Source organism: Heteronotia binoei, chromosome 1 (assembly GCF_032191835.1).
Source record: "Heteronotia binoei isolate CCM8104 ecotype False Entrance Well chromosome 1, APGP_CSIRO_Hbin_v1, whole genome shotgun sequence".
NCBI lineage: Eukaryota > Metazoa > Chordata > Lepidosauria > Squamata > Gekkonidae > Heteronotia > Heteronotia binoei.
In genome coordinates this window covers 133,726,160-133,749,689 of record NC_083223.1, presented here as the reverse complement: position 1 = coordinate 133,749,689, position 23,530 = coordinate 133,726,160, and the positions used below count along the sequence as shown (strand labels likewise).

General features: G+C 42.3%; 1 protein-coding gene across 3 annotated transcripts in view; it reads right to left on the bottom strand.

Annotated features, from left to right (window-relative positions):
* The window catches only part of ESR1 (estrogen receptor 1), a 387,454-nt gene that overhangs the window by 30,365 nt on the left and 333,559 nt on the right, over window positions 1–23,530 (bottom strand). For all 3 annotated transcript variants that reach the window (XM_060240922.1, XM_060240931.1, XM_060240927.1), the window contains one exon: window positions 8,454–8,592. In XM_060240922.1, coding sequence (XP_060096905.1) covers window positions 8,454–8,592 — 139 coding nt within the window. The remainder of the gene's footprint in view (window positions 1–8,453; window positions 8,593–23,530) is intronic.

The window sequence follows — 23,530 nt, the reverse complement described above, 5'->3', positions numbered from 1 at the left end:
CCTCTAGACTACAGAGATCAGTTCTCCCTAGGGTTGTCAGGTTGTTTCCTCTCACTAGCAGGGGGAGGGAGGGATCCTTCTGGGATGGTGGCAGGGCTTCACCCCAAACAGCAATGTTGTCAATGCAATGATATCATACAGAAGTTATGTCATCACGTCAGGGATGTCATGTGGGAACACTCTGGTTTGAGGGCAAATTCTATGGTAAAACTGCCCTCAAACCATAGAGTTTTGCCCTCAAATCAGAGCGTCCCTGTATGACCCTGTCAGGGATGTCACATGGGGACATCGCTATTTGGGGGCAAAGTTTGAGAGTTAAAGGTTCCTTCATCAGGAATGCTTACATATATTTTGAATAAATTAATATAAGTATATATTCATCATCATGAACATACGTGAAAGGTTCTGCTACATTTCAGTGTAAGAATGTAGCATAGTAAACAGTAGTTATCAAAGATTTCAGGTTTTCACGGCTGGCATCATCATTAGGGTTTGTAGAATCTTTCGGGCTCAAGTGCCGTGTTCTACTGGAGAAAGTTTTTCTTCCAGACGTTTCGTTCTCAGCTGCGGAGAACATCCTCAGTGGCGTTGCAGCCGGAGCAGGCGTTCTGACCTTCTTGGCTGCTGTGTATTGAGTGAGGCCAGGGAGACCGTAGAAAGGACTTCAGTTCTTTCAAAGTGGATGACGTGGTCTCCTTCTTGAAGTGCATGTTCAGCGACAGCTGATTTTTCTGGCTGAAACAAGCAACAGTGTCTCTCATATATGAGAGATCCACTTTTAACCCCTGGAGTCTACAAAATACCCTGCTCCTGTGGTGCAGTCTATGTTGGCACTACCCAACGCAGTATCAACACCCGCCTCACCGAACACAAGAGACACTGTCGCTTGTTTCAGCCAGAAAAATCAGCTGTCGCTGAACATGCACTTCAAGAAGGAGACCACGTCATCCACTTTGAAAGAACTGAAGTCCTTTCTACGATCTCACATTATCACACCCGCCTGAACAGAGAAGCTATTGAGATTTACAAACACCAGCACAACTTTAACAGAAAGGAAGAAGGCATTTCCATCCACCATTCTTGGTATCCAGCTCTGCAAAACACCCTACAGACTACAAATTGCAGAAGGTCACAGAACAACCAGCACATTCCAGAGAACAATCAGCACAATCAACAACCATCTTCCTTATCTTCACACCTCTTCCAATCCTCCCAGCAATCAACACAGAACAATGGTCATATTCCACAGCCAGTTTCCTTATCACCACCCTTCCTGGAAGCTCCACCAAACAATGGGTACATTCACAAACCAATTGCCCTCTCACCACACCCCCTCCAGCCTAGAAATAGCAGCTCTCCAGCAGCCCTGGCCTCACTCAATACACAGCAGCCAAGAAGGTCAGAATGCCTGCTCTGGCTGCAATGCCACTGAGGATGTTCTCCGCAGCTGAGAACAAAACATCTGGAAGAAAAACTTTCTCCAGTAGAACACGGCACTTGAGCCCGAAAGATTCTACAACCCTAATGAACAGTAGTTATTCTTTCATCTATCAGGGCTGTGAATTAAAAGAATACATTTGAAGAGAAGTTTGGATATGATGGAATGACAGACATAGGAAATGAAGCTAATTATTTTGAGGGCAGTATTAGGTCTTCAAAAGTACAGTCTCAGCTCTGCTGTATAAATGGTTTGTTGACATGATGCTTTGATGGAGTGTGCATGCTACACTGAAAACAGAATATTACCAGGGTTCCCCCCAAGTGTTTTAAAGTATACTTTTTTGTTCTGTTGGTGTTGCATGTTTGTTTCCTTGGCAATGCATACAAGCAATTCATCGCAAATTAAATGGTTCAGACCAAAGACCCACACTGCTTTCATTTTCCTAATAAGTACTTGGTAAAATAGAATAGCATATTCAAGGGTTTGCTTTGTTCTTTTCAACAAGAAACTGAATTACTACAAGTCTCTTAAAACATTTTGAACAATTTACAAAGGTATAAATAAATGTCCCATAGCTGGGTTTTCATTCTGCTGCACTGCAGGAGTTTTCATATTTCATAGGGGTTAATATTCAATTCAGATGGCTGGAAAACAAATAAGGATCAAAATCGGATAGTATTTATGAAATTTTTTCATTATCTCTCTTGTATGAATCAAAGGGCTCTTTTGTGATCTACAAACACACCTCTGTATGTGGTACACCAAGAAAGGCATTATGGACTATTATTAAAAGAAGGAGGAGCTTCATACATAATTATTTTCTTACATAGATATCTCTTCTTTGTCATAAAAAGTATTGACCCCCAACTGCAGTACATGATGAATTCACATGAAAAAGTTATTCTAGAACAAGCTTACTTTTCTGTAAATATATAAGATGTAAATTTTCCCACCCCCTTAACATTCTCAGCAATCAAACTTAATTCACAGGAAGTGCTTCAACAACTCATCTGCAACAGAACTTGGCAATGTAACTATTATACAATATATCTTTCATGAATTTGTCTTATACATTGGTTTATGTACTGCAGAAAGTGATCTCTCTGGTGTTAATTATATCCTCTTGAGTTCTAAAAGAATGTTGGAGATGGGACCCCACATCTGGGGAATGAATAATCATGCTGAGAGGCAGTGGTTTTTCTTTTTGACACCTACTCCACTGAGGAAAGACGACACTCTTTAGATGGGTATCTAACTTTTAACAACATAATATTGTCTATGTAGAAAACTTTAAAATAGTGAAAAATAACAAATGTCTTCTTGTTGATAGAGTTAAATGTGAGAAAAAGACACAGAAAGAACAGTTTGTTTTTAACTCCAGAAATTATTTGTAAGTACCATGGACCAGTCTTCAGTACTGTTTACTAATATGCATACCTGAAATTAAGACCACCAAGGTAACTGTACCACAGCAAAGCAGCCTGACAAAAAATTACCAGTGATTCAAATGGTTATTCATTATTGGAAAGAGGTAAACTTTACTGAGGCGCTCTAGTTGGGGATTAAGGATGGGTATTACCCACATATCTGAGAAAATATTTAAAAAGGTAAAGGCAGTCCCCTGTGCAAGCACCAGTCATTTCCGACTCTGGGGTGACGTTGCTTTCACAAAGTTTTCACAGCAGACTTTTTACGGGGTGGTTTGCCATTGCCTTCCCCAGTTATCTACACTTTCCTCCCAGCAAGCTGGGTACTCATTTTACTGACCTCGGAAGGATGGAAGGCTGAGTCAACTTGAGCTGGCTACCTGAAACCAGCTTCTGCTGGGATCAAACTCAGGTCGTGAGCAGAGAGTTCAGACTGCAATACTGCAGCTTTACTACTATAATAATAATAATAATAACAACAACAACAACAACAACAACAATAATACCTTTTATTTATATCCCGCTCTCCCCGCCGAAGCAGGCTCAGGACGGCTAACAACAGAGTTCAATATACATAGTACAAAACAACATTTTAAACCACAATTAATTAAAAGCTATTAAAATTCTAAAACAGTAAAATTATTGTGCTATTTTACCTAGATGGCGAACTTACTTAGCAGTTCTAGTCTGTGAAGGCCATTCGAAACAAAATGGTCTTGCAGGCCCTGCAGAATTGCTCAAAGTCCCGCAGGGTCCGCATTTCTTCTGGAAGTTGGTTCCATAACTGTGGGGCCATAACAGAGAAAGCCTGTTTATGGGTACTTTGAAGTTTTACCTCTTTTGGCCCGGGGATAGTCAGCAGGTTCTTCCCTGCTGACCTCAGTGCTCTCTGGGGTTCATGTGGGGAGAGACGGTCCCTAAGGTAGGCAGGTCCTCGGCCATATAGGGCTTTAAAGGTAATGACCAGCACTTTGTAACGAATCCGGTAAGTAACTGGCAGCCAGTGCAGTTCACACAGTCCCGGCCGTATGTACTCCCACTTTGGGAGCCCTAGCAGTAATCTAGCAGCCACGTTCTGCACTAGCTGCAGCTTCCGGGTTCGGTACAGAGGCAGCCCCATGTAGAGGGCATTACAGTAATCTAATCTCGAGGTGACCGTTGCATGGATCACTGTTGCCAGGTCCCGACGCTCTAGGAAGGGAGCCAGCTGCCTCGCCCGCCTCAGGTGAAAAAAGGCTGACTTGGCTGTGGCTGCTATCTGGGCCTCCATTGATAATGAAGGCTCCAGTAGAACTCCCAGGCTCTTGACCCGGTGCGCCGCCTTCAGCGGCGCCCCATCAAAAACCGAGAGAGATATTTCTCCTCCCAGAGTGCCCCGACCCAAGCAAAGGACCTCTGTCTTCGCTGGATTCAATTTCAGCCCACTCAGTCTTAACCAAGTTGCCACAGCCTTCAGTGCCAGGTCCAAATTCCCTGGGACGCATCCAGGCCGGCCGTCCATTAGCAAATAGAGCTGGGTGTCATCTGCATATTGGTGACACCCAAGCCCATACCTCCTGGCAATCTGGGCAAGGGGGCGCATATAGATATTAAATAGCATCGGCGATAGAACTGCTCCCTGAGGCACCCCACAATGCAGTATGCGTCTCTGGGAGAGTTCTCCCCTGATTGCCACCCTTTGTCCTCGATCCTTGAGGAAGGAGGAAAGCCATTGTAAGGCCAACCCCCCAACCCCGACATCGGCGAGGCGGCGGGTCAGTAACCGGTGGTCGACCATGTCGAACGCAGTCGACAGATCTAACAGCATCAGCACCGCCACACAGCCTCGATCCAGATGCTGCTGGAGGTCATCCGCTAAGGCGACCAGCACTGTCTCCGTCCCATGGCCTGGGCAAAAGCCGGACTGGCAAGGGTCCAGGACGGAAGCGTCATCCAGAAAGCCGTGCAACTGCAGCGCCACTGCCCTCTCTATAATTTTACCTAAAAACGGTAAATTCGAGACCGGTCGGTATTTCGCCAATTCGGCCGGGTCTGCTGTACTCTTTTTCAGGAAGGGACGGGCCAGGGTCTCTTTTAGGGGCGTTGGAAAGTGCCCCTCCAAGAGGGATCTATTTATGATGTCCCATAAAGACATCCAAGCTCCCTCAGGCAAGGTTTAATCAGCCGAGAGGGGCACGGGTCCAAATCACAAGTTGTTGGGCGTGCAGAGGAGAGAATTCCGTCGACTTCCTCCAGGCTGAGTGGGTTGAAATGATCCAAGACTAAACCAGAAGACAGGCACGGAGCCTCTGCACCATGGTGGTTAAAAAAAAATCTATGTTCATGTACAAGTGTATGCCACAATAGCTGCTATGTCCACATGTGCAGACTGGTCATTATGATCACTAGGAAAACTCATGGTGGGCCAATGGCCTGGGGCCTGTTCCCTCCCCCACTGGGACCTTCCTGAGTCCATCAATAGAAGACTTTCTAGCATTGGTAAAGACTTCCACAACTCTGTCTGTTGATATAGGGAGAGATGGGCTATGCCTATAGATGTAATATCTGAATAGTCTGAGGAAGCACCTGAAGAAAGCTGTGGAAGGATTAACACAGCCACTACACAATACTCAATACACAAGGGATCTCTGATCTCTGTCTAAAAACACTTGGAAATAACAGGAAATCTGGAAGGACTTCTGAACAATGAAGCACGGTCACTGCATGTCTTGTGCAGTGGTTGTCTAGTCCTGAGTGACCCACAGATGAAGGAGATGTGTGGCTGTCACTGACTATCTGAACTGTTATTCCTTCATGATACACTTGATCTGAAGGCAATTCCTTTCATCTTCAGCTCTTGGAAGATTATATGAGCCCATTTTTCAGAGTTACAGCAGATATTCTGACTGACCTGTGCAGTGAACCTTTCAAGCCAAAGTGGTTAGGGCATACACCTTCAATATGAATGCTACAGACTATGGTTTCTGTAAAAGATATTTTCCTATGGGCAGTTTCAAAGTGCTTGATATCTATTTGAACTCCAGCAAAACAAAGAATGGGCTTCTTCTCCTCCACTGATTGGGGTGATCTCACCACCACCACCCCATCTCTCTGTAGGAGAGGGCAAGTGGAACCATGGTCTTTTTTGGGGTGGGGGGTGCTCACCACACACATTAGGGAGGTGCTGCCTAACCCACAGTGACACAGGATCCCCAAGGCCCTGGGGGTGTTTGGGTTCTCAATCAGTGCTCAAGTCCCTTGCCTCCACCTTTGAGGAAAATGAGAACCACACAGGCATTCACCTAAGGGAGCAGACACTGGATGGATATTATGTTGATATTTTTCCCTAATATGCAAGTGAGTTACTGCTGCGCTGTGTGTGAAACAACCCCGTGTGAAACAATGGTGACAATAGGGGTGTGGTCTAATAGGCAAATGAGTTTTTGCTGGGGGGTTTTCTACAAAAAAACCCTGGAATTCAAGTTGTTGTACAATATTGTGATGAAACAGTATTACTTATGATCTCCCTTAGACATTCTGACTGGAAAAGTGTATCATACACCTGAAACATAAATTGCACGGGGAGGTCATACTGAATATACTTGAAGCGGAGCGGTACCCATCATCATGTACCACCTTCAATTAGCATGTGGACAATAAAGATATTGAACTGAAAATATTGTTTTGAATGTTTGAGTAATGATGGTACTTTCCCCCAGCACTTTTAAAGTTCTTATAAAGGTCTTTGCAAATGAGCGATGCTTGTTTTCATACAGAAGCATTTTCACAAGCTAGCTGAAATTAAATTTTAGATGAGAATCCCAGTATGTCCATGTTATTTTGAAATGCTGCATATGAGATTTAACAGACCTTTACATTAGCCTGGCTTTTATGATTAGTAAAGAAAGGCTGAAGGAGTCGGATATATTTAGCCTGGAGAGATGACAGAGAGATGATGTGATAACCATCTTCGAGTACTTGAAGGGCTACCATAGGCTGGGTTGAGACCAGCAGCTTTGGGCACTCTGGAAGTGTCTCAGATTGGGCTGCTACAAAATGGGGAGGCTGAATTCTATCAGACACTCTCGTGTGAGTTGCCCGTTTCCTGCACAGGAGGCGCTTTGGCACTGTCAGATAGCTATCCCCTTGGTGCAGTTTGGTTTTCTTTTTTTCATACATTTTAGTGGTCATGCACACATGCACTCATATGCACATGTGCTCTGAGCAATTTTTAAAAAAAAAGAATACTGGTGAGTGCCTAAAGTGGATTGGCGGGTTCAAACCACCAATCCACCTTGCTTGTGTGTTCCCGCATTCAGACGTTCAGAAAGGCAGATGGCATGTGGCACACAAAGTTACTACCACTTCTCTCTGAGACACCTCAGAGACTCTGGAGGACAGGGTGAGTACAGGAGCCAGACGGGCAGCAGATGTGTGTGCTTGAACTTGATTTTTTAACCTGTCTATGACATGTCCTTGTGTTGGCTTAAACTGCTCATCTGGACCCAGCCATACAGAGGATGATGCAGAGTTATTTTCTGTGGCCCCAGAAGGTCAGACCAGAACCAACAGGTTGAAATTAAATGAGAAGAGTTCTCCTCTAGGAAGGACTTCCTGACAGTTGGAGCGGTTCCTCAGTGGAAATGTGAAAGGGCTGAGAGAAAAAATCACTAGCTTCTTACAGAGTCAGAAAAAGTAATATATACTATGTAACTAATGTATCCTTGCCTGCACCTCCAAATCAATAAACTTATTCTGACCTAGATTTCTAAAGACACATAGCAAACAACACATTTTTCCATGGCTCTTCTATACTCAAGAAACGTCATCTGTTGATTCACTGACACTTCTTCAAATATCAATAGCTGTCTTTTAAGTGTATCATACACACTTTTAAGAGGGGGAGGGACGGTGGCTCAGTGGTAGAGCATCTGCTTGGGAAGCAGAAGGTCCCAGGTTCAATCCCTGGCATCTCCAAAAAAGGGTCCAGGCAAATAGGTGTGAAAAACCTCAGCTTGAGACCCTGGAGAGCCGCTGCCAGTCTGAGAAGACAATACTGACTTTGATGGACCAAAGGTCTGATTCAGTATAAGGCAGCTTCATATGTTCATATGTTCATATGTTCAAGAGTATCATACACCTTTTAAGTGTATCACACACTATCATATAATAGTACAGTATTAGTCCTCTTTGCAATCACTATCTCATTCTCTCCCAAAAAACCATGTCCACTACTGGACTTATTCTGGAGCATTTTCATGCATTAAAACAGGATATATTAAGGTGATGGTTAGGTAACTGGTAAAGAAAAATCATCTGGAAAATTATCTTTCTGCTTCTCATCATCTTACTATAACATTAGTTTGTTAGAAACTGCATACATAGAAATTAATTATCGGGTTAGGGTTGTTGGTGGTGATCTGGACCCAGTTTTCCTCAAGTACATATAAAATACTGTTAATAATCCAGTGAGAATAGTTTTTCTCTGTTTCTGCAGTATGGTATTTCATGAAAGCTGTGGTAGCAGTCTAGGATGATCCTCAAAATGTTACATGGTAGTGAATTAATTTAAAACAATAACAGAAACTTTACAAATATTGACTGACCTGTCCAATAATAGGTTAGGAGCAAACAGCAGCTTTCCAGGGTGTTCCATTGAACGCCAGCATAAGCCAATCATCAGTATCTCTAGCCAAGCACATTCCAGTAGATGCACCTGATCATGGAGTACTAAATCCACAAAACCTGAGGAAGGAAAGAACAACAGTAAGTGCTAGGTCAAATAGATATTCAGTCCATTTTAGTGGAACTGACCATTATCTAATGTGGAAAAGTGCACTGGAGCCTGGATAGGGGAAACCAGTGTGGGCATGAAAGAGAAAATCACTACCTGCAGCTTAACTTCCTTCACACAGTCCTTGTTTCACTAAAGTGAGATGACCCCAGGTATGCTGCCCTGACATCCTCCAATGAACAACAGGGTACAAACATAAGCAATACAAAATAATGTATGTTGCAAGTCTACTCTGAATTTGACTACAGTCTTTTCAATGAGTCTTACTCCCAGGAAAGTGTCCTTAGGATTGCATTGAAAATCAGTTTTGATAGTTGTATTCATTTCTCTCTTTTATAGGATTTCTCAATGCAATATAGCTATCTGGACATTTGTGAGTAAATTAGTAGTGGAATTACCATGAAAAAAAAAAGTCAGGAGACACAGAGACTATCCAAATAGTAATAAAAGATATAAATCAAATTTTAGAAAGAAAGTCCAAACAAGCTATCTTTTTTTTTTAATTTCAAGCAAGCTATCTTCAAATAAAAGGTATATTATTTGAGTATGAAAGATTAAAAAGCAGACTGAAAAATAATTTGAATTTGAAGAAGATAAAGAAAATTGTCCAAAAACATTTTCAATGCTTTACTAGAAGACTGAAAATTTTCAAATCGCCTTCACATAAATGTGGATCGATCCACGATATTCGGCCATCATAAACTACCAAGGAGAACATCTAGAGTATAGCACTGTAAATGTTAACTTTTATTGTACTTTTATGTTTTTAATTATAATGGTTTTAATTAGTAAATTATAAATATCGTTTTGACAATGTTTTATATTATAATTTGTAAGTTTCACATGTTGTGAGCTGCCATGAGCCTGCTTCGGCGGGGAGGGTAGGATATAAATAAAATATATTATTATTATTATTATTATTATTAGAAGAGCTTCCTGCTGCAGCCAGCAAAGTCAAGGCAGAAGGAGCTCGGAACTTCAGCAGCCTTGGAGCTTCAATGGGTGAGGACAGGAGGGGGATGAGGAAGGAGAAAAGAGCCATGAGCCTGATTAAAGCCCTTGGTGGGCCAGTTGCAGCCCACAGGATGGACATTTGACATCCCTGCTCTAATCTGTTTCATTTTTTCAGTATCTTACAATGTGATCCTAAACAAAGTTATGTCTTTCTAAGCCTATAGATTTAGCAAATGGATTTTAAAAAGTGTAATTCTTGTTAAGGATTGCAGAATTAATTTAATATATTGATATACTGTGGATATTTTGAAGCAGGTCTACAACATATATAAGACGTCTGCAACCCTTTCAGTATGGCTCTAGCTCCAAACCAAACAAAGAAATCTTCACCCACTGGTGGAAGATGGTAACAAAAGGGGGACAGACAAGTCTGATCTACAGCACATTGCAGCGATCTGATGTTATCATGGCCAGATCTTTTATACCCAGAAAAAGCCATAGCTGGTAACTAGTTGAAATGGGTAAAATGCAATCCTGACCACAGCTGCCATCTTTTGATGCAGCAGTAGGTCTGCAGCCAAGAACAACTCCAGACTTGTTCCTTCAAGGGGACTGCAACCCCATCCAAAATGGTGGCATCTTAAATCTCAGGTCAGACCTTTCACCCCCTAGTAGCACTTCCATCTTGTTGGGATTAAGCTTCAGTTCATTTGCCCACATCCACTCAAAAACTACCTCCAAGTACCAATTCAGGGTTTCTACAACTTCCTGGGATCAACTGAGATAGAAATGAATGTCATCTTCATACTAGTGACAGGCCAACCCAGGTCTCCAGATGACCTCACCTATAGGTTTCATGTAGATGTTAAAGAGCATAGGGGACAAGATAGAACCTTGCATGCCCCCACAGACCAAATACCTAGGGAATAAGCAGCAGTGTCCTGCACCACTTTGTGAAACCTACCCTCCAGGTAAGGACCAGAACCACTGCACTACAGTGCCTCCCAATCCCAGCCCAGACAAGACATTCAGAAGAATACTATGATTAATGGTATCAAAACCGCTGAGATGTCCAGTAGAATCAACAGACAATCCATCTTCTGCTACAAGTCAAGGGATATAAACGTTAGTTATTAATTTGCCAACTTGAGACATCAGTCAACCTTATAATTCTAGAACTGGAATACTAATAAAAATCTCACAGTGATAAAACTATCACAAATATATAACATGTTGCTACAGTGCCTAGATTAACAGACATGTCTCGATTTCAAAAAAGGAAGACAAACAAGGAAGACAAAAAATAATTTTGGCAATATGTGCATACACCCACTTAATGCCAGTCTCGGGTATTCTGGTATGTAATATATGTGTGTGTGTGTGTTATGTATTTAAAATATCATTATTGTATTAAACAATCTGACAAAATCAGAACTCTTACAGAAGAAAAAGAATTATACCCCGCACTTCTCTCTGAATCATTGACTCAGAGCGGCTTACAATCTCCTTTATCTTCTCCCCCCCACAACAGACACCCTATGAGGTGGGTGGGGCTGAGAGGGCTCTCACAGCAGCTGCCCTTTCAAGGACAACCTCAAGGACAAGGACAATAATTAAAAGATAACTATTAATTTTCTGCGCATTTCTTTGAACTTCATCTGGAAGTGTATCAGTCCCATCAAGCAAGGAAAGCCAAAGCGCCAATCTCTGACTCAGCCATGCTTTATGGCTAGTTAAGGGTAAATGGAGATACATATTCATATTCTGCCCCAACTAGTAATACCTGCAATTGGGGCAGACTGAGGCAGATGTCTTGTCCTTCAGCTGTAGTAGGTAACGAAATAAGTACTACTGTGCAGAAAAGCAGGAATTATTGCCAACTTGCCTGGAGAAAGAGTTGCATCTTCCCCTTGCCCCATCCTCAAAGTGAGGACAATGGGAGGGCATGGTTACCCTCAGTTCATTGCCACTATTCAAATGTGATTGGCAGGATGCAGGCAGCAAAGAAACAAGAAATTCCTTGCAGTGCACCACTGCAGTGCAATACAGCTGAATGGTGTATTGGAGTGTATATCTGTCCAAAATTAAAACATGCTGGGATTCTATATTTTGTCCTTTAACATTTGCAGATGAAGTGTTCATAGTTTTGATTTCTTGGCTTATAGAGATAAAACTAAACCTGTAGGTATATTACTATACATTTATTAAAATAGTTATATCCTGCCTTTCTGCTTGGCTCAGCATGGGTATGATTGCAATTTGTATTCTTATTTTACTTCTGTCACAGAGGAACTGTGATGCATCCAGAATGGTGGAAGACATGAACACGCAACATTTCATTTGTTCTTTCTGGAGCAGTGGTCCCTGCTGCCAAGCGACATGCCACTGTTCAATGTAGAGGAGAAAGATTGGCTCCCTGGCAGCAGGAATCACCTTACCTAAAACAGCAAATAACATCACTTCCACATGTGCAGCATCTAACCTCCCATGCACCCCCATTCAAGCGTATGTATCACTTCTTCATAAGTCTCTGTGCTGGTAAGATAGTAGGTTTGAGAGACTAATTTGCATCAACCCTATCCAGGGATGAGAAATGCAAGGATTACACTTGTTATGAATTTGGGGAAATTAGAGAAAGGTTTTGCAACTACTTGAGGGAAGAAAGGTGCTTTGTCAATCAGAAAGACATCCTGGAGACTCAGATAATATTTCTGAAAAAAATATCATACTTAGAAAGGGAGCACAAACAACTGCCCTGACTAAATTTTCCTCCTTCCAAGAAACACCAGTGCAGTTTTTGCATGGATTGTGCTGAGGCCAGCTGTTGGTTGTTTCAAGAGATAAGGCACCGCTGACAGTTTTAGAACTGTATATTATTTTGTGAGTTACACAGAGAAAAAAGGGATAAATAGTTTGATTTTATCAGCATATGCAAAGCTTTTCATCTCCTAGTATTTTATTCTCACTTTACAGGAAGAAAAAGAGCATACAGCTTTATGAGTCTGCTGTTTTTATCTTGTAAGAAAAGTAAACACTCCTGTGGGTCTGTGGCACCTGTCCAAACAGTAAATAAGAAGTTTACTGAATAACCACACCCATCCAATAACCTTCTAAAGCAGAGGAGCAAAAAAGTACTTTCTCATGAAGATACAAAGTATGGACAACCACCTCCCATCATGACTGTATGCCCATTGTTGTAAAGGAGATTTCAAGTCCAGTATCACCTTAAAGACCAACAAGATTTCCAGGGTGTCCGCTTGAGAACCAAAGCTCCCTTCATCAGGTGCTGCATTAAGTTACTACTTAGCAAATATATTTACTTCATTTATATTCCACCTTTCCTCTACAAGGAACTCAAGGTGGTATTATATATAAAAATATCCAGGAGTTCTCTGACAAGACCCTGATGTACTTAGCTTCAGCAAGGTTACGGAATCATGTGGTGCAATGTACACTAGTGGTGTCTCAACCAGTGTGGTAAACAAAAGGATCAGTATAGGTATTAACTTAGAAGATTCTACAGCAACCAAAGAGTGGAATATTTTTATCCCAGTAAAACTCCTTGACTACTTTTCCCCTGGGACTCAACTTTGTCCATTTAAACATTATACCACATTACAACTACCATAAGCCACATTTTGGCACACAACAGTTTCTAATTAAGATCAGTCGCCAAACAAGCTATGGTTTGTCAATCTGGACAGCATGCCAAAATTTCTTAACCATGGTATGCCTTGATGCCTAAACAGAATCTATGTTGGAGCAAATCATGTTCAGTGTTTCATAGCGTAGCCATTATCCTGCCCCTTTCCCTTCATTATCTGAACCTCATAGGCTTTCTGAACCTGAATTTTAGCATATTCACTAAAGAAATTTTCCTCTAATTTTATTTTTTTGCAGGAAGAAGGGATTGTTTCTGATCATACACATCCCCAGATACTTTACAGTTCCAAGGAGGAATCTCAATCTCCCACTATTTGAGTGGTGGTGGGGAGATATTGCATTAACTCATTTGAAGGTAAATGAGTGTCAGCCAGAATTATGTTAAAAAACACACACCTACGATCTAGAGAGGAAGGAAAGCTTAGCAGGGAGCAAGTTGGTAAAGATTAGAACCAAGAGTATTAGGGACAGGCTGGCTGATTACAGACTGGCACTTTGGATTGACTCAGAGACACCTCTGAAGTCAACCCCCAAAAACCGTCTACACAGCAACATCTGCCGCCCACCCCTATCCTGCACTTACCCTGTCCTCGAGGACACTCCAATTGCCTCAAAAAGGCACCACTTGGAAAGTGGTCCCTTTTTGCTGGGGCGGCTCCAAGGTGGCACCCAGCCATCTGGAAGACTGGAGGGCGCCTTACGAGCACCCGGGGAGACGCGAGTGGGATGCATGAGCATTCCAGATGCTCCCCAGCCACCCAAGGCCCACCCCTTCTTCCAGCACCGTCCGGAAGCTCCAGAGTGCTCTCCTTCCAGCTGGCTTTCTTTGGGTCGGCTGCAAGCTGCCACAAACCAGCCGTCTGGTTTCAGCCGCTGAAATGAAATGTGAGAAGAGGCAGTGATGGGACCCTAAGTCTTTACTGGGATAGGCTAGAAACACTAACGAATTGTAAATGCAGAAGTTTAACATACCCTGTGAGAAGCTAGGGAAGCAGGCAGTATCTATGGCTTTCCTATTCACTCTGTAGCAGCAGAAGGAATCCTGAACACATATTCAAGACAACTGAAGACTTTGCCCCCATGAGCTTTGTGAAACAAAGTTCTGTTCTAGAATTTGCAGTAGTTTTCATTTTGTTGCACTGTGAAAATAAATGTACTGCAGGAAATAAATGTACTGCACAATGTGTATGACAGAAAAGCAATACACATGAGAGCACCCCAAGCTGAAAGGGGGGGGGGGGTCTTCAGTTATTTTCTTAAAAGTTGTGAAAGAAAAAGTCTATTCATAGTCAAGTGGAAATATTCTGTCAATAATTTTTCATCTGCAGCAGGTAGCAGCAAGTAGTCAATATCATTGCCAAGTGCTTTAGAGGAGCTAGTGATATTTAAAAGGCAACAGCCACTAATACCTGAGAGAATTCACTTCTTCCTCCACTCCTTGTGAATGACTTCTATAAGATGGCTGCTCTTGCAGTATTTATGTCTACTGAAACATGTGAAGAAGTTGGTATCCTAGAGACAAACACAAAGCATCCTGCAAGTTGGTCACTAGGAGGTTATCCTGCCCAAATGTATTGTTCAACTTTGCCAGACATAAATCTATAGAATGTTAAGGCATTCGCGTTATCTCCCTCCCAAATCAAGGGGACAAATCATTGTGCCTATGGATTCAATAGATTTCCAAATCATTGTGCCTATGGATTCAATCATGTCCCAAGTGGAAAAACACCCCATTATTTAAATACAACCAGGATCTCTTATTTTATTTTTCTAAGAAGGAAAACAGGCCAAAAAGATACCCACAGCTAGTTCCTTTTGTAAAACTCGTTGATAAAACTATATATTTAAAGTATACCTATATTCTGAGGCACAGTCTGTATGTTATGTAGTTAATTGAAATAAAGGTCTTCACTCTTTTAGTCCTTCACTTTGAACCGTTCCTGTCTATCTACACAGTGCCCTGGTGAAACAGAGCCATCATTTGTGAATTTACGCCTTCAAGCTTGTGCATTAGGGAAGATGCAATCAGAGAAACTAGCATCTGATGTTAATTATTGTAAAAGGTCAGTCTGCATTTGCTGCTATGAACTCTACTGTATACAAGTCAGAACCAGAAGGAAAAAAACCTTTTAAAAGGAAATTGCAGATAATATTTACAATCATAATTATAGAGATGGCCATAAAAACTGTCAATGTTGCATTATGCCTTCTATTTTAAAGGCTGTGTCTAGCATTTTATCTAAACTAGTGAAAATTATGCTTTCATCTGAAACTTGCAATATGCCATCTGCAATGCATACATGTCTAACAAGCATTTTTAAAAAAGAACTCTTTTCAGTTATGGAATCACTTAAAATAATTAAATGCTTGGCTGTTTAATCAGTGCACTGGAGGTCAAGCAACAAAAGCAACATAGTTTGCTACAGGGATATAAACTGAACAAAAGTTTTCTCAAGATTTTATTTAGACAATTTTGATTTTTATGACCTATGTTTATTCTTTGTTCTTCATTTTAGTCATAAACAACAGCCTAGCTTGAAAGATGTGGAAAGACCAAAAGTATTCCCGAAAAAGATAAGGTTTAAATACAACGAACTTGGATCTTAGACAAAGTAGCCAACATAATGCTTTGCTGGTGCTGGAGAAAGAAGCCTCAAGGGAGTAATAACTACCCGATCTAAAGTGCTGTGATGCTTGCACCACTCCTATGTGCTGTCATCCGCGTATTGATGACAGCCCAGTCCAAAACCTTGAGCAATCTGGGCAAGAGGGCGCATATAGATGTTAAACATCATTGGTGAGAGAATAGCTCTTTGCGGTACACCACACTCAAGTGGGTGTTGCAAAGAGATCTGCTCACCAAGGGCCACCCTTTGTCCCTGACCACGGAGAAAGGAGGAAAACTACTGTAAGGCAATCCCCTGGACTTCTATGTCGGCAAGGCGGTAGGTCATTAGATCGCAGTCAAGCGTGTCGAACGCTGCTGAAAGATCTAGCAACAGCAGCAGCGCTGACCCACCTTGATCCAGCAGCCTTCTGAGGTCATCTGTGAGGGCAACCGAGACCGTCTCCATGCCTTGCCCAGGGCGGAAGCCAGACTGGAAAGGGTCTAGGATAGAGGTGTCCTCCAGGAAAGCTTGAAACTGCTCCACCACTGCTTTTCAACTACCTTACCCAGAAATGGAAGATTTGAGACTGTGCAGTAATTGGCTGGGACCATAGGGTCCAAAGATGGCTTCTTCAAAAGCAGATGTACCACTGCCTCTTTGAGCCCAACTGGGAGAGTCCCTGATGACAGAGACAGATTAATAATATCAACCAGAGGGCTCCAGACTTCAGCACCACCTGCTTTAACAAGCCAGGATGGGCATGGGTCTAGAGAACAAGTGGTAGGCTTCACTGCAGCCAAGATCCTGTCCATGTCTTCCAGAGAAAGCTGGCTGAAGTGGTCCAAAGAAGGGCCCAAGGACGGACAACAGGCTTCCAGTTCACATACTGTATCAACTGTGGCTGGAAGATCTCAGCGGAGAGCCTAGACTTTGTCTGCGAAATCATTCGCAAAAGCCTCACAGCCAATATCCAATTCCCTAACCTTTTGGTTGCCTATCGGCACTGTAGTTAATGATCATATTCTCCTAAACAATTGGGTTGGGCACGACTTCGCTGACGCAATGGAGGCCGCATAGAATTCCTCCTTAGTGAACTTCAGTGCCTTCTCATAGAGCTTCATAAACATTCTGGAAGAAGTTCTTGACTCCTCGTCATAAGGGCACCGCCACACTCACTCTAGCCGTCTAAGTTGCCGTTTCATCCTCTGCAGCTCCAGGGTATACCATGGAGCCGCTTTGGTACGGCAGTGCAAAGGGCACTGCGGGCGGGGGGGGATGTTGTTGATGGCTGTAGTGAGCCGGGAGTACTAGTCCTCCACTTGCTCATCCAACAACCCGCCAGGGGCATTGGGTCCCGCAGAGCTTCCCGAAGCTGCTCAGGGTCCAGTTGGCTCCACAGGTGAGCATAAATTCGCTCACTGCCTGAGCAGGAGGAGGGCTGCAGGTCCAGTCGGACTTTCAGGGCGTGACCTGACCATAGAACTGTATCTTCAGCTATCAGATCCAATGTTATCCCAGTCCCAAAACCCAAATCCAGCATGTGACCAGTCCGGTGAGTGGGAACGGATATAATCTGAATGAGTCCTAGTGTCTCTATAGATGACACTAGGTCCTGAGCCTTAACAGATGCTGCATCATCACATGGACATTGAAATCCCCCAGGACCAACAACCTGGGGAAGTTCAAAGCCAGGTCGATACAGCATCCAGCAGGGCAGGCAGGCTATCTGGGGGTGCGTTAGGCATTCGGTACACTGCCCAAATAGCCAAACTCTCCTCAGCCTCCCACATTAGGGCAATGCACTCAATGTCGGGTATGTTTGGGGCAGAAAGTGCCCAGAAAGAAAAAGAGTCACGAATAAGCACTGCAACCCTCCCCTCCCCTGTCATCCGAGATTGGTGAAGAACCGAGACCTCGGGTGAGGTAAGCTGGTTCAAGGCAACAGTTTTGCCCTCTTGCACCCAGGTCTCGGTTACACATGCCAGATCTACCTGTTGCTCTATGATATAATCACATAAAGTATAGATCTACTTATTAATAGATCTGGCATTAAACCAATGTCGGAGCCGGGTAAATATTCCTAGCCCCACAACCAACTTGCCGAGGGATGGGACGCAGGTGGGAAGAGGTCCGAGCATTTCCATATCTCTGGCCTCTTCCAAAACTCTGAGACCTAGTCCCACCACCATACTTCCCCTGCCCTGTTATGACCGAGATCCCTGACCCTTTTCATGTACATATAGCTTATATGAAAAGAAAATGGAAACCCTATATTGAGGTGTATACATATTTCTTAAACAGGGAGGGGAGAGACTCCATACACCCATGTTTGGGGGACAGTAAAATCCCTATAGCAAACTGTCATTTCCCTTCTGCTCTGTCTGTATATTGCTATATTTGTTAGCCTCTAAACAGGTTGAAGTGCAATCCTAAACAGAGTTACACACTTCTAAAGTGAATAGCTCTGTTTAGGAGTACACTATATGTTCCTTTGTATCAACAGGTCCTGAAGATATGCTGGCATTAGGGAACTATGCTGCATTAGAATTATATTATACCAGTATAACATTACTTTGGTGTAACCCCAAAGAAAATATAGAAAGCCATGTTGCTAGTACATCTTCTCAAAATCCTGATAGGTACCTGATCTTAGGACTCTATGGATGAATTTGATACAAGGAACTTCAATGTCATTCCTCCAAATGGAGGCTCAAGGCTAACACACTCTTCACAGATAAGCAAGGGACGAGGTGGTCCATGACTAAAATTGTGGCTTTGCAAGTTCTTCCTCCCCCCATCCCCCAATCAGTACAAGTTTGCTCCCCCATCAACAAAAAGTAATCAAGGAGGTGCTTAGGAGCCATGAATCCTATATCCTGGTAAGCTTCCACAAATATCCTAGTGAAGATAACAGAGAACACAGCCTCATTGCCGGGGAACTCCAAGCACCCCATTTCTGCAGGCTAAATGCTGATAACATCTTTTGCTTTGCAGGATTATGACCTAGCCACCTGGAGCAGTATAAACCATCACTGCAAATACAATTCCACTGTTGTTCCTTATAGAGATTAGGTAAGTAGTCTTATTAGGTAAAAGCTCTCTAGACTGTAGTTAATAGCTACAGTTTCTTTCTGAACAAATCACATATTGAAACTTGGATGCTGGAAAGGGAATGAAGCAAGGAAATTAGACGAACTCCTAGGTGATAGGTGACTTCAATGGATTTAGAAAGCTTTTTAACTCTACTTAGGATGGCACAGCTAGTTGCTTGCATAAAAACACCTACTGGCATCTGTTGCAACTACTGATCATTACTCCTTACATTTTCTTTGTTTCCATTTTGTATTTCTGTACCAGTGCGCCAGAACTCTTGTGCAGAGTGAAAATTACAAATAATTTTAAAACCTGGAAACGTGTTAAGAGTAAGGAAAGCAGTAACATAGTTCAGGAAATATGATACAGAATCAGGAGTGAAATATCTTTTGCAAAGCAGAGGAAATCAGCAGGCTATCTTATAAAGTTGCTGTGAATTCAGAGCCAGCCAACAAGCAAATAGGATTGTTTTATTACAGCATTCCTTCCGGTTTAAGGTTAGCTGAACACACTAAATACTGGAGAGATCTTGGATACAAGATCAATTAAGAAAGTAGTTCTTAACATCAAGGACTCTTGTGTTCTTTTATATCTTAAGGCCTGTGTGGAAAGTGTCTCACCAATATGTTCAGAGCACCCAGGCAACAAGCAGAGATACCAGAATCAAAGTTGGGGAAAAAACAGATGAGATGGTGGAGACCAGTTACTCATAGGTAAAGAGCATCAGTTAACGACAGAAGGTGAGCTGGGGGAGGAGAGTGCTAATGTAATATGCCAAGGACAACCACACTGAGCCACAAATGGAAATGAAGCAGCACCTAGTATTAGGTAACATGGATTAAAGTACTAATTTTTATACACTTTGTATTCACATCTGTGTATCTCTGACAAGTTTCTTACCAGCCAGTTATCCAAAACATAATGTTCATCCAGAAATCTAGTCCTGCTTGCATGCTGAATGAGAGTTAGAATAATATTAACCCCATCATAGCCCCCAATCCCAGCTGCATATCATACCAAACCTTTAACAGCATGACAGTTGCAAATAAAAATACACAGAATGTAAAAATTTAAACTTGGGAGATAAAATAAAACCGAACTTACAGATGCATTCATAAATGGTCTGATTTAAATTTAAGGATGTCAGCCAAAATTTTTGCCACAGCCTCGCTAACCTCCCCCTCAGTATCGTTCAATAAATAATAACAGGGTGGCAGAATAGACAAATCTGGGGAGAAAGAAAGCTTGCAAAATAAATCTTTATGGAGATTATGATAAAAAGAACAATCAAACAATATATGCTGAATTGAGTCGGGAATATTCGCTTCACAGGAACAGAGTCTGTCACCTAAAGGGACTTGATGATATTTCCCTTGTAAAACTTTGGAGGGAAACGCATTTAGTCTAGCCAACATAAATGCCCTGCGATGACTTGGAATGGTTAAGTCTGATAGATAATGGGGCATTTTGCCACAGAAAGCATAAAGACCTAAGGAAGCTGGGGAGCAAATATAAGGGTCTGTTGGATGTAGTTTTGTTTCCTCCAACTCCAACAGTCTCAATTTAATACATCTGAAGATATATGACTCGTCAGAAGTAAAAAAATCAGCAACCTCTATCCCCAACTGGTTAAGTTTGGACATAAGAACTGCTGACCAGGATGAAATATATGGGTCTCTTTTCATACAATCAAGAAGGCTGTTAGGATCTGTTCTAAAGTGATTTTTGAGCCAGAATTTAAACACTACAATCCAGGCTTTTGTCTCCACCAAAGACTGACCCACTTCAGAGCAGAGAGCAAAGGAGGACACACATTTTGGCATACCAAGAATTTGTCTAAAGAATGAGGCTTGAATGCCCTCCACTTTCCTGGTAAATGCTGAGATACATATAGGGATACCAAAAAGAAGTTGGGCTAGCGTTTTAGCTTTGAACACCTTAATTCCTGCCGGAACTAATTGGTTGCCCCTTGCAAAGAAAAACTGTTTAATTTGAGCAACCGAACATTTAGCCAAGTTGACGGTGTTGTTACGATGTGAAACCCAGCTTAACTTGTGATTAAAAGTGATCCCCAAGTATTTAATTTTTTTTGTTTGCTCAGTTGTTGAGTCACCAATAAACCATCTCTGTGGGCGCCAGCAATTTGAAAAGACAACTATTTTAGATTTGGCATAATTGATAGTGAATTACAATTAAAGTAGTAATAGAAGGCATTCAAATCATTTCGGGTAATCTAAAAAACAATTCTGTTACTGACGCTAATATTTCTGCGCAAACATGGGTTGATTACTTCTCTAACATTTTTGCTGCTCCATGTGTATCCCTATCTTAGCAAACCCCATAGTTATTGATATGCCGGTCTGGCCTCCAGTAACTCTAGAGGAAACCAGTGATTTATTGAATGATTTAAAAGCGGGTAAAGCACCAGGCCCTGATGGCCTTCCCGCTGAGATATTCACAAAGTTTGCCAACTGGTGGCTCTTGCCACTTGCAAAATTGTTCTCTTTCATTGATCTGCATGACTCCATCCCAGACTCTTGGCTTGATTCTATAATTATCCCAATTTACCCAGCTGTATATACTGTGTTAGCATTTGAGTTTTCAGCTCTGAGTAAGAAAATTCCTGAAGATTTTGGGGTGAAGTCTGGGGAGGGTGGGGTTATACTACTCACGGAGGTATAATGCTACGGACTTAACCCTCCAAAGCCGCCATTTTCTATAGAGAACTGATTATGGTAGTGTGGAGACAAATTATAATTCTTGGATATCTCCAGGCTTCACCTGGAAGTAGGCAACCCTAGTTAGCATGAAGCCTCCTGTTATGCTTCATTATGAGCAATACCATTATTTAGTTTGCTTGTGCATGACAGGTAGTTTCTAAATTTTATAATGTCCGTAACTTCATTAACTGGTATTCTTTTCTGGGTTACATTTGTCCCCTTTACAACATACAAAAACTACACTGTATGCAAGAAAGTATGTGATGTAAACTTTTAGGTTATATAAAATTAAGGGACAATCTGCATGCGACATAGGAACAGACGCAGGAACAAGTGCAACCAGCAGTTTGTGGCCAGGTCAAGCTCACCTTAAAATGTGTGAAGTACATTATCAGCCACCACCACAATGGCAGCGTATATATAGCCATCCTGATTACCAAGATGGCATCTCAAAAGGTGGTGCATATCCATATGAAACTAGTGATGAAGTTGGAAACATCAGCTTATATGCTTAAGACAGGGGTGGGGAATCTTTTTTCTGCCAAGGGCCATATTGATATTTATAACATCATTCGCGGGCCATAAAAAAATATCAATTTAAAAAACAGTGCTCCACAGAGGGACAATGATTCAGGCCAGCAAAATTAATGCAAATAATTGTTTTTCTATTTGAAGTCATGCGGGGAGAGCCTAATCTGACACACACACATGGCCTGCTACCCTAGGCAAATGCATAGGTCCAGGGCTTTTTTGTAGAAAAAGCCCAGCAGGAACACAGTAGCATATTAGACCACTCCCCCTAATATTAGGTCACACACTCATTAGCATATTAGGCCACACCATCTGGGATAATCAAGTGCAAACTGAACTGTGACAGTAACTTTTCCAGGCCCTGCAGCAATTCTGGCTGGCCAGCCAGGCCCCAGGGAGGCTGCTGTACAGTACATCTGGGCCCTGGGATCTCTGCTTGGCACTGGGGAGGCTGATGCACAGTGCAGCTGGGCCCCACAATCCTCACTGGCCAGCCAGGCCCCAGGGAGGCTGCCACATGGCTCGGTTTGATCCAGGAATCCCGCAAGAACCACACCAAGTGAACTCGAGGGCCGCATATGGCCCTTGGGATGGAGGTTCCGCCCCCCTGGACTAAGGTAATACTAAAATACTAAGGCACTACCAAGAGAAAATAACAGGGAATTTTCCCTGTGGAAATTGTTCAGCTTGCTGCATGATGCTATCTATAAAAGATTTTGTTAACCCTATAGATGGTGAAAGAATAACATTAAAGCATTTTGTAAATTGCAACTCAAAACAATTAGTCTATGCGGCTTTATGCAAATGTGGAATGTAGTACATCGGTAAGACTAGCTGTGAGTTTAAAGTATGCATTTTGGAACACAAGGCACATTTAGAACGGGAAATGCCAGAAACTCCAGTGTTTCAGTATATTAAAGACAGTGGACATCTGATTAAAGATTTAAGATTTTTTGCCTTTTTAAAATATCACCTTACATCAAAGAAAACAGAAAAAATATTTTTGCAGCAAGAGTGCTATTGGATTCATAAACTTCAGACATTCACACCAGGTGGAATGAACTTGGAGTAAACAGTGAAGTGGCTAAGTTTGCAGATGACACTAAATTGTTCAGAGTGGTGAGAACCAGAGAGGATTGTGAGGCACTCCAAAGGGATCTGTTGAGGCTGGGTGAGTGGGTGTCAACGTGGCAGATGAGGTTCAATGCGGCCAAGTGCAAAGTAATGCACATTGGGGCCAAGAATCCCAGCTACAAATACAAGTTGATGCGGTGTGAACTGGCAGAGACTGACCAAGAGAGAGATCTTGGGGTCATGGT